Consider the following 11,190-nt stretch of genomic DNA (forward strand, 5'->3'; position numbering starts at 1 on the left):
CTATATTACTGTAATATAAATCGGTACCAGTATTATTCTGTCTCTCCAAAGTCACAAGTGTCCAGTATCATTCTATACAGGGGGTTCAATCATGCCCCACTGCAAATACACATCACTCCTGAGCATTGATGGAAGTCTCAAGTTCTCTTTTAGGCAGAGACTTCTCATCTGGAACTGGACACAGTATGGAGAAGCCAAAGCTGAGTGCCTTCCAGTTCGAAAGCCAGCTGACTCAGCAGGCCTGATCCTGCCAAGAACCTGGGCTTCGCAGTCTGCAATACGTGTGTTTAAAAGTATGGAAGCCTTTCAATTGTGGGTGAAGCCTTTGCATACCGCAGACTAACAGCTCAGTCTAAAACACACTGAAGTATATAGTACAAGTGGATTTAGCTACAAATATGGAAGTGACTGGAAATAACCAGGAGTCTCCTTATGCTCACCCAGCACACAACACTGCCAGCCGAAGGGAGGCATTTCTATTTCCCTAACAATTTTTGTGACTTGTTTTGGTGGAGTGAGGGAATTTCTGTAAGTTTACTAAAACTGAATATTTTGTCTCTCTCTCGCTCCCCACCCCCACCGCCCCCTTCCCTCCTTCTTAATATTTTCATACACACCCCTGCTACAGAAGGGACAAAACACAAACAATTTCAACACAAATAGGAAAATAAAACTATGTTTTAAAAATGTTTAAAAAACAAGGAAAATCTCACAAAAAAGTTAGTTTTGGTCAAACTCCTTTTGCTGGAGAATATATTTACTGAGACTTTTGCACCAGCTTTCATGGTTTTGTGCAACTGGTTCATAGAATTGTAGAAAATTAGGGTCAGCAGGGACCTCGGGAAGTCATTGAGTCAAACTTCCTGCTCAAAGCAAGACCATCCATCCCCAACTAGATCGTCACAGGTTGATTGTGAGATCAGCAAGGTGAAGGTTCTCCTCATTTGTAACATCAGGTATCTGCCACTGCCATACCAAACTGGGCACCAGATGAGATGAGCCAACTGTCCAATTCACCACGCGACAACCTATTCAGTGGCTTTGCTGGCTGCCTTACCTTGAGCACCCTTTCAAGGATGCGCTGGATTGACTTGCACAAGTCCTCTTTGCCCATCATCTTCCCCAGCTCTTGATGCAGGAGGGTCTCAAAGGTGTACACAGCATCATCCATTTGCTACAAATGAGACGCACACCATCAGAAAACAGTTGCCAAGGGAGACCAAGGCAGAGCCTCCTGTACCACCTCTGAACCAGCAGCAGACTGGAAGAAGAACCAGGTCCCCCAACTACTGCACCACCTCTTTACCTTACATTAGGGTTTTAATAGCCCACACTAACTGCATAAAGAGATTTTGTCACTGTCACCACTAGGGGGCATTGGTAGTATGCGCCCTGAAAACATGATTGCAGTGGTGCCTGGGACTGTATTGTACAGCCCTCGCCTCCTGCTATGTACGTCTGCGGATGGCTTCTCCCCATTAGCCTCTAGAGGAAGTCAACAAGGCTCCTACGCTTGCCGCATCAGGAGACAGAAATGGAGTGCTTCATCTATAGGTGTGCATCAATTTTTTTGGGTTCCCCATAAACACCAAAGCCATGCAATCAATCTGCCCTCATACCCATCCCATGTGTCCTGCTCATCTGTTCTGCCGGGTTGCTCTATCAGTGGCAGAATCAATGGACTGGATGCACCTAGACTGAAGCCCAGACTGCCCAGTGCACATGACCACAATGCAACAGGCGGCTGCCAGCAGCAGGACTTTGAACAGTCCAACTACTGCTGCCACAGGGCACTCACTGGCACTTCCAAACAGGGCCAGGACTGCTCTCCATTGAGCAGTGAAAGTGAGGGCTCACTGCCAGCAGTCTGGCCATCAGTGCCTTACCTGTCTCATATGGATCTGAGCCCTCTGCTTGAACACAGAGGGACTGGAGACATCAAATCTTTGCTGAAGCCCCTCCAGTTTCAGCTGGTCCATCTTCTCATAGCAGGACTGCATCTTGACAGGGTGGAAGGCCAGCTGGGACAGCTTCTCCATGTACTGAAAAGAGAGTCAATGTCTGTAGAGAGATGGTTCCACTTTCCCAGTCCTATGGCAACATGGCATCAAAATACACAAGGATAATGTGGCTTCTCCTTACTGAGAGCACAAAATCCAGACATCTGAATCCATTCTCTACAATTCAGAAGACAAGGGCATTTCCAAGTGTCCCTGGGTCCCCTCACAACCAAGATGCCCACAAGTATCTGGGAACCAGACATGGAAAAATCTGAAATCTGTCCCAGAGTCAAACTGGGAGCTCTACCTGTAAGTGTAATGTTTGAGCACTTGAGGCTGCTGAGTCCTAACTGCATGTGGGAATTTGATGCCATGGGCCAGGCCCCAGTGGCCTGGACTGAGACAGGAGCTGGGAATTCATTTCCTACTCAACTGAATGCTCTAGCTTTTGCTGGCAGAATAATGGAGCCTACAGTACCCCTGGGACTGTGCCTAGTGTGTCCAAGCCAGCCTTGGGCTCCAGGCCACCTAGGATATCTGGTTTCTAATTACAGGAGAGCAGATACCCTCCAGGTCAGACCTGAAAAGATTGGGGTGGGCTCATGGCTTTTTTCTCATCATTCAGCTTCAGGTGTTAGAAGTAGTACATGTTTTATGCCAGGGCAGCTGGAAATGGAAGCCACATTCCTCTCTACCAGGCTTTCCCAGGATCTCCCAAGCTCCGAGCTCTGTATTTCCCTTGTTTCAGGAAGGGTTGCAGAAGCTTCAGTTCATACAGCTTATTCTCATAGCGTATTGCCCTCCACCCATGGCACTTCCAGCCTATGGTGGCCAAAATATCCGCTCCTCTTTGCTTCCCTGGCTAGCCTATTAGACCCCGAGCAGCATTCTCACCAGGTCTTACCTCTCCCAACTTCTCCATCCCGCCCTCATTCACAATGTTCATGTTCATGTCCGTAACCTCCTTGAAGAACACTTCCCGCACCTCAGCAAATCCCTTGCTTGTAGGAGACATCAGCGCCTCCAGGATGGAGGAGATGTAGGGCTGGACATGGTTTCGGACACAGATCTCCGCTTTGGGAAAGACAGAGGCTGGAGAAGAGGCAGACAGTGAGGATGGGATGGCTCCGACAGCTCATTTCTCTCTCAGCTGACTCTAAGCTATGGAGCGTGTGATCAATCCGGCTCTGTGCTCTCGCTCCCCAGCTCCACCATGAAAAAGGCAAATCAGCAACTCTACCTTGCCTCTCCTAGGCCAGGACCAAAATCAGCCCTCAGTCACAGACTCTATTTGCCAAGGCCGGCAGTATTTGGATGGCAGTTTTCCAAGGCCAGGAAACATGGGGTGTTGCAGAAAGTGCTACAGACCATTTGGTAGGTGGCACTGTTGAGTCAGTATGAAACCTGTTACTGCCCTGTCAGGGTGTGGGGAGTCATGGTGCTGGGAAAGGCACCAGCTATTGCAGAAAAGGTCAAAGGATTTTGTGTAGTTCTAGACTTGGAGAGCAGGAGGACTAATCCCAAAGCTCTGGTCAAAACAGAAGTTTGGACAATTATAACCTAGTGTTCAAAATCCTGCACCTCTGCTTTCAAGAGAAGCTGCCCTCTACCCTGCAAGCAGGCATGTTTTGCCAGATTATGACTTGTATCACACTTGGGACTCCTGGAACATAAAGGCACTATGTATACTATGGAAGGACTACTCCAAATCTTGGCCTCCTAACACCCATATCAGGAGCCCAGTTCACAGCCCTAGTAAGTGCTGTTAACTCAAACTATCAGGGTTTTGATCAACAGTGGGTTTCAGCTGGCAGGCACCGGAGCCCACTTCTGCTTCTACACCACAGGAGAGCAGGTTTGAACCCCCAGCCAGAGGCTCCAAAGGGCTATATGTCCCCTACCTCGTATTTTGCTGGCCAAGTGCTCCTTCGACGTGATGATCTGGTCCATGTCTGTGCGGATGACGCTCGCCATCCTGGGCTGCTCCAGCTCACACTTGGTCACAACTGCTTCATACTGTGCCTTTGTCTGTTCAAAGACCATCCTGTAGACTGCATCTGAGATCTAGCAGGAAGGATAAAGAGTATCTCCAACACTCTGCTCTTAGACAGCATCTAGCCAGGGTCTGATAGCACAGTCTCAGTCCTCCCAGGAACCTCTGCCAACTCTTTACAAGACAGGTGACTGAGTGCTCCCCATTCTCTAGCTATGGAAAGGCAGGAATGTCCAGTAATGTCTTCACTGAATGCAAGGAGGGCAAAAAATCTACAAGCACCATTAAATCCCCTCTTATGAAGGAACCTGGTCTATCTGAGAGCAGCTGCAGAGTAAGTCTTGTAAAAGCCAGCCTGTGCTGCCACATCCCTATATCATCCCTTACCTCTACCTCCATCCAGTCCTGAGTTCTAATCACTCCTAGATACCCACCTACTTTGAGTGAAGCTTTCTTTAAAAGACAGGCTCCAACTCCACATTGCTGGGTTTTAGCATAGCTTTCCAGTATTGTTTCCTATAGCTCTGATCTTACATTGAACCTATGTAGGTGCCTGCAGAGCTCCACTGAATCCATTTGCAGGGCCCCACTAGCCTGTAATAGTCCACTTCAGTGCAGGATCAGTGTCTGGGACAGTGGCCCAGCAGTTAATGAACTATGAGATGCTTTAATATGCCATCAGGCTGCTCCATGCACAAGGTCAATGTTATTAGTTTGCCATCTAGGGACTGGGTGAGCTGGTTGGGGATGTCACTCTACTATGTAACCCCTTTTTATCCTGGAGACCTTTTTAGGACGTCAAATTGGGCCTCCATATATCAGCAGTTACTATTGTGGACCTAAGTGACTGGCTCCAGAGGTGAAAGAAAGAAATGAATCCAAATCTTTTCAGTTTTACCCTACTATCTTGGCCAAGAGACCATCCTCCCTCACCCACTCTTTCTTCATCTCCCCATCCACTTCCCAAACTTTCCCTTTTCTCCAAGAAGCAGCCTACACTCTTCCCAAGACCATCTCCACCTTCACTCTTCTCTGTTTTAACCACCTAAGAATCTGATGCATTTCCCCACTATTGATGCTGGAAGTCTGCCATCTCCAGCCCAGCCAAGGGAGACAGACTGGTTCCCAGTCTCATTCCTTTCTAAGCTCACAGACATTAGGGCAGGGCTGCAGTGTTCAACGGGCTGATACTCTAGGACAGTGTTTGTTTCAGGGAGGTTTCAGCTGGCATCTTGCTGTGAGCCTTGTGGAAACAGCTCTGCTAGTTTTCAAATTCTATGAGAAATATTGTTTTTACAAAACCAAAGTTTGGGGGCCAGATTTAGCCTGTGGTGGTCTAAAAATGAATAGCTAAATATAGCTTGAGTGAGCTGTGTTGCTGGCAGAGCCCTGGATTTGTGTTTTCTAGTGTTGGCTTCCCCCCCCACCAGGCAGAGAAATCGCTGGTCTGGCAGAATTTGCATGTTGTGGACTCGCACACAAGCGACAGAAGAGCAGTGGGAGCGGCACTGGAAGAAGCTGTTTACACTGACATGACATGGAGCTCTGAGAAGGCGGCAGCCAGGAATAAGGAAGGCTTGTTTCCATGAAGCCTCGGGGGGATGGCATGGAGGAGGGTGTGACTCTGAGTCACACATGCCAGCAGAAAGAGCCTGGGCTCCAGACAGTAGGCTCAGGGGATCCATCTCCAAAGCTGGCTGAAAATTCCTGGGAGCCGGTGCTAATGTGTCAATAGAAATGGGCCAGAAAACTTGAAGACCAGCAGCAGCAGGAGCTGGAACTTGAGAGCTACAGCTTGATCAGATCGTCCCTCAGCCCAGGGTTTCCACCAAGAGTCATCTGCATGCTGCTTCCTGACAGCGATGCCCCAATGCTGCAGCCTTCCAGGCCCTCCTCTGTCCCCTCGGGGACCTCTGCCTCTTACCGCTGCTCTCCGCACACATGCTCACCTGGATCCAGATTCTCTGTCTCTCCTGGGACTTGCCCTTTAGCCTGGGTCCAATCGTGCTCTTCAGGTCAGGGACCAGCTCCTCCATCACAAGATTGCTTAGGATCTGGATGGGCAGAGTGAGGAAGCAGTCAGTGACTAGATCTCACATACCCTTTCACCAGATCTCCACCAGATCTTTTGCTTTCCTAATATTCTCCTCAACCATAGGCACAGCTCTGAAAAGTTTCCCTATTATGAGTTGTTGCAGTCCCTCCCTTTAAACTCTGCCCTTTGCAAAGGGTTCCACACACATGCTGCTCCCACAGAAGGCCAAAATGCCTCTGTCTAGAGCATGAGCCAATCCCCCAGCAAGTGCTAATATTTCAGGAGTTTGGAAGGCTGCAACGTCCGAGAGCTCAGAGGAGTCTGTGCACTCTGTGCCCCTTGTTTCCTACTGACCTTTTGAGCCCCAAAGCTTTTCCCCAGTGCCTGAGTGACATCTGTTTCATCAGCCCCAACAGAGCAGCAGGGGCAGGATTAGCAAGTTGAATGGGTCTGACACTCGAACCACCTACACCTTGTCTCTCATGACCCAGGAGGAAACCCCTATAATGCTCATACATGGGTTAGAAAAGATCAGGCTCTTATTGCTACTTAGGTGTGCCTCTTCCTACCCCCAAGACAGCTAACAGGTCTCCTCAGCAGGCTCCCTGGAGGTATCTGCAGGTGCACTGATCCTGCACATCTGCTGAGAAGGGGCTGGCTGGATATAGCTGTGCCCTGAACAATGCTTGTGCAAGAAGCAATAAAGCCATTCTTCACCCCATCCCACCACCAGGCACTGTCCAAAACCCAACTGGGGAGGACTTGGCATCCTGGACAGCCAGAGGCCAGCACCCTCCTCTCTACCTCCCATCCACTCTTCTGTTGCAACTCTTGGGGAGTGACAGCCCCTTTGTATGGGGGAGCAGGTGTTTACTGAGCAAGCAGGGACATCCTGCCCCAGAGATCCTATTTCACACACATCCATCTCTCCCCCGTAGGTTTTTCTTGCCCTTCCTTTGCCCATCCCCTCCATGTTACAGCCTCCTACCTCCTTGCCCCTATTCCACTCCTTAAAAAAAGGAGGGGTAGCCCCTCCTCCTAGCCCCGTCCCAGCTGAGTCCTCCAGAGCATTCAAGAGGGATTTTGGCATTCAGCCCAACAACCGCCTCCAACCTGCCAAGGGTATCACATTAAAATGCACCAAGCAAGCCAGCGAGGCCACCTCCTTGACATTCGAGCTACAATGCAGAACAGCCTGCCAACACCGCCAGGCAGCACCCACAGGAGATTCCAGTTCTGGTGTGAACACCTCCCTTCCCCCACAGGAGAAGGGAGACTCCACTGAGCCCCGGCAGGCAGGAGGAGGGAGGAAACATCCCCTCCTGTTGATGCTTGCTCCTGGATGGGGGCTCTGGTATGTGCAGAGGCCAGGCGAGTTCCCAGGAATCTAGCCAGCTGTGACCTGAACTCCCATCTGGACACAGCAGCCTAATCCAGACTGAACTGCAGTTGCCAGGAGGGGTGGATGTGATGGCTTTAAATAAAGTTAGGAAACAACAAATAAGACAGGCAGAAGTAGGTGCCCATGTGCTTGGAGAGGTGACACAGGGCTGTAAGCAGAGGATCTTGGGAGGGAGGCGGGGGGAAGGGGAAGGAGGAGAGGGCAGAAGTGCTTGCTTGCATGCATCCAACTCTCCCTCCCTGAGCTTTGCCTTTCTTGCTAGCTCAGCCACAGGAGGCTAATGGAAGCCACGTCCTCGGCTAAAAATCAGAGGTGGCGCCTGAACAGAACACCTGGGGGGAAAGACGAACAAGTCAGTGTTGGCATGCCTCCTCCTTCCCAAGTGGGCACCCCCTCCACATCTCCAGTGCTAAGCCAGGGTGAAGACACTCCATACAGTGTGGGAGGGGATAGGGAAGAAGAAGGAGAGGGTAGAACTAGGACTGCAGCAAGCAGCTTCACCTATGGAAGAACTTGAGTTTTCAAGAAACATTCAGGGTCGGGGGGGTAGGTGGTGGGGAGAAATCTTCCTCCCTCACTTGAGAAGTTCTCCGGTCAGAGCCATCTTTCCCTCCCATACCCATGTAAAACACTAACCAGCCTACGAAGGGCAAGAGACAACTCCATGCCACGCTTCTGAGAAAGGGGGCCCAGGCAACCTTGCTCCTTCTTGCTGTGCAACAGGCAGGGGGGGAAGACGGACAAGCAGCTACCGAGAGGTCCATCAGTGATACACAGCTCGTGTCTGATGCAGCACGACCCACCTCTGCATCTTTCACACAATGTTGCTTGAACATTGGCTGTTTACCCTGGGCTGGAGGGTTAGGAGGCTTGGCTGAGCCAGATTGTCCCAAGAAACCAACTGCCAGAGCAGAGAGACAATGGGTTTATCCCTCAGGGCAGCACAGCTGATGGGACACTGCCAACCAGCCCAGCCCAGCCCAGCAGCTTAAGAGCAGCTAACCCATGAATGCTGGTAGCAGGAATGCCAGTTCCAGTCCTCCAGCTGCCGGTTAGTCACCAGTTGCAGTTAATCCCAGTTAATCTGTCAGAGAGCCTGCTTTGGCCACTTCCCCTTTCAGCTGGAATCTGGCTATTTTGGATGCAGCAACCGCCCAGCCCAAGATTGCCCCTACCCTCACCTGGACTTCATTGCCGCAGAGCATGTCCCAGGTGCCGTACTGCTCCTTTGACTGGCGGTACATGCGGACAGCATCTGTAAAGGCTGGGGCTTCCACCTTGGAGTCCTCAGGGATCCCTGAAGGACAAAGACAGTTATTTTCACTTAGAGCTGGGAGAGAGGCAAAACCACAGCAGAGTTTCCTGCTGTGAACTTCGGCAAAGATTTTGTATTCTGCATTAGTTCCACATTTTCTTCATCTGTGGTGAGTCAGGCTGGCTGGAACTGGAAGAGCTGGATGAAGAGCTGGTCAAGAAGTTGTGCTTTTTCTTTGGAGAACAATTTTTAAAGATTATTCTTGGGAATGTGCCAGTTTGGCAGCTTTTGCTAAGAAACTCCTCATAACCCCAGGATGGAATTGCTGTCCAAACCGAAGACCCACCCCAGAACAGCCAAGAGCCTAGTGTTAGGGCACTCACCTGGGAAGTGGGTTTAGGGAGCTGGGTTGAAATCCCTGGTCTGCCCTGGGCAGAGCAGGGAACTGAATCTGTGACTCCCACTTCCCAGGTAAGTCCTGAACACTGGATGGACAAACCAACTCTCTGGCTTTCCATGGGCAATCATCCAAAGGTCTGAGGTTCATCCTGATGTGGAACAGGGATGTGTTTGAACCCTCAAGTTTTCACGGCTGCCGGGAAGCTCTTGCCAATGGTCCCACACCATTCCTGAATATGACCCTTGCTGGCTGAGTAAGGGGTGGCTGCTGCAACTGTTGCCCCAGTCACAGGCTAATTATTTAGAGAGGAGCTGAGCCAGAACCCTAGAGGCTTTGGGACCTGCCAGACATGGATCTCAAACTTGTGATCATATTCTGTTCATCCCACTAGTGCCTATTGGCACCACCATCATTTGGACAAGGGCAATCTCACAGCAAATACAGAATGGGCAGCTCTGGATGGGTTTTTCCTGTTCCTAGAAAATGATGCAGGTTTACTTTCTTTGAAACCCAAAGACTGGTGTTAAGTGGCCCAGACTGCTCCAGAAGAGCTTCTCCAGAGGCTCAGGAGGCTGGGCTTGGTTTGTGGAGCCAAGGGGAACACATGCCCCAGGTATTGTGGTCTGAAGGAAGTTGTCAAATCTGAAGCAAGAGGAGGTGCCGGGGGGTGGGGGTGGAGAGGGGGGAGAAAGTGATTAAAATTAAGGCAGTGGATGAGTCATGGGAAACACAGTTTCCAGAGCCAAATGCTGCACTGGGATCTGCACTGTGCTGCAGCCAGCTCCACTCCCACCGAGATTTCACTGACATGATTCACAGCAGCACGAGTCATGGCTCAAGACCACAGAAAGCAAAAGAACTAATTGATGGGGAAGGAGATCTTTTGCTCCCTAAAACAACTAGCAGGCTCCGCTGAACACGGTGGTTAACATAAGGGCCAGGCCATGACCACAGCTGTGTGCGGATTAGACGGGTAACAGCAGGATACAGCCTGGCTTTGGCAGGTACCAGGCTGGGGGCAGAAAGATTTAGAGTTCTGGGAACCAGTTTGCATAACCCATTGCAACATTCAAGCGACACAATACAAGGAGGAGGGTTGGCGGGAGGAGAAGGCGGGGCTAACCTTTCCAGAGCTATTGAAGGGGATGCTAAAATTCAAGCTGAAAAGGCAACAGGGTAGTGGAAGGAGTTGCTGCCAAGGCTTCACCCCTAACATAGAGGTCCCGTTAACCCTGTCTTGCCTCCAGCTTCTCTGCACAGGGATACAGCTGTGGAAGCGCATGCAGAGGAGGTCAGAGGGACGAGCTGGGGAGTAGAGATGCCAGCTGCCTGAAGCCTTAGAGTGTGCATTTCCCTCCTGGCAGCTCTGACCAGCGGGACGAGGAATGCAGGATGTGACTGGGACTCTGAGCACTGAAGTCTGGGGCTTGGCAATCTCCAGCCAGGCAGGGCTGAACCTCCAGAAGCTGCAAGCCAGCTCTGTCTGGGTGAAATCCTGAGGGCAGCGTCCTTCCCACTCCACCCCTCTGCATCCCTGCAAGGCAGCGAAGTGTGCAAATCACAGACTCCAGAGCACAGGCTCTGGGCAGTCAGACGCAACAAAGGGATTATGGCAGCACCTCGCCTGGGGCAGGACCAGAGGCCACAACTGGGGAACAGCTGAAGGAGAGACACAGCAGCTACTTTCACTAGTGCTACCTGGGTAAACTTCGTAGAAAAAGGAAGGTCAATGTGTCCTCACTATCTTATACAACATCTCTCCTGCATGAGCATGCGCACACACACTCACAAATGTGCATGCACCCTTCCAGGTGACAACAGAACTAGCCAAGATCTGCTGCACCTCTGTAAATCTAGTCTGCCTATACATATTTCATAGATTTCATAGACATTAGGGCTGGAAGGGACCTTGGAAGACCATCAAGTCCATCCCCTGCCCTAGGTGCAGGAAGTCAGCTAGGGTCAAAGGATCCCAGCAACATAGGCGTCCAAATGTTTCTTAAAAGAGTCCAGAGTAGGTGCTTGCACCACCTCTAGAGGCAGTCTGTCCCAGGCCTTTGGGGCTTGGACAGTAATGAAGTTTTTCCTTATGTCCAGCTTGAAAC

The 11,190-nt window shown here is 50.6% G+C and overlaps 1 protein-coding gene across 1 annotated transcript in view; it reads right to left on the minus strand.

Moving 5' to 3' along the window:
- FAM129B (family with sequence similarity 129 member B) overlaps positions 1-11,190 on the minus strand; it is a gene marked incomplete at its 5' end in the record, with an annotated part of 116,618 nt that overhangs the window by 6,352 nt on the left and 99,076 nt on the right. Inside the window, 6 exons of the mRNA XM_019510286.1 lie at positions 1,058-1,174; positions 1,887-2,042; positions 2,905-3,092; positions 3,902-4,064; positions 5,943-6,047; positions 8,612-8,727. Coding sequence (XP_019365831.1) covers positions 1,058-1,174; positions 1,887-2,042; positions 2,905-3,092; positions 3,902-4,064; positions 5,943-6,047; positions 8,612-8,727 — 845 coding nt within the window. The remainder of the gene's footprint in view (positions 1-1,057; positions 1,175-1,886; positions 2,043-2,904; positions 3,093-3,901; positions 4,065-5,942; positions 6,048-8,611; positions 8,728-11,190) is intronic.

The sequence above is a fragment of the Gavialis gangeticus genome, unplaced genomic scaffold (genome assembly GCF_001723915.1).
Source record: "Gavialis gangeticus isolate Ggan-Ray unplaced genomic scaffold, GavGan_comp1, whole genome shotgun sequence".
Classification (NCBI taxonomy): domain Eukaryota; kingdom Metazoa; phylum Chordata; order Crocodylia; family Gavialidae; genus Gavialis; species Gavialis gangeticus.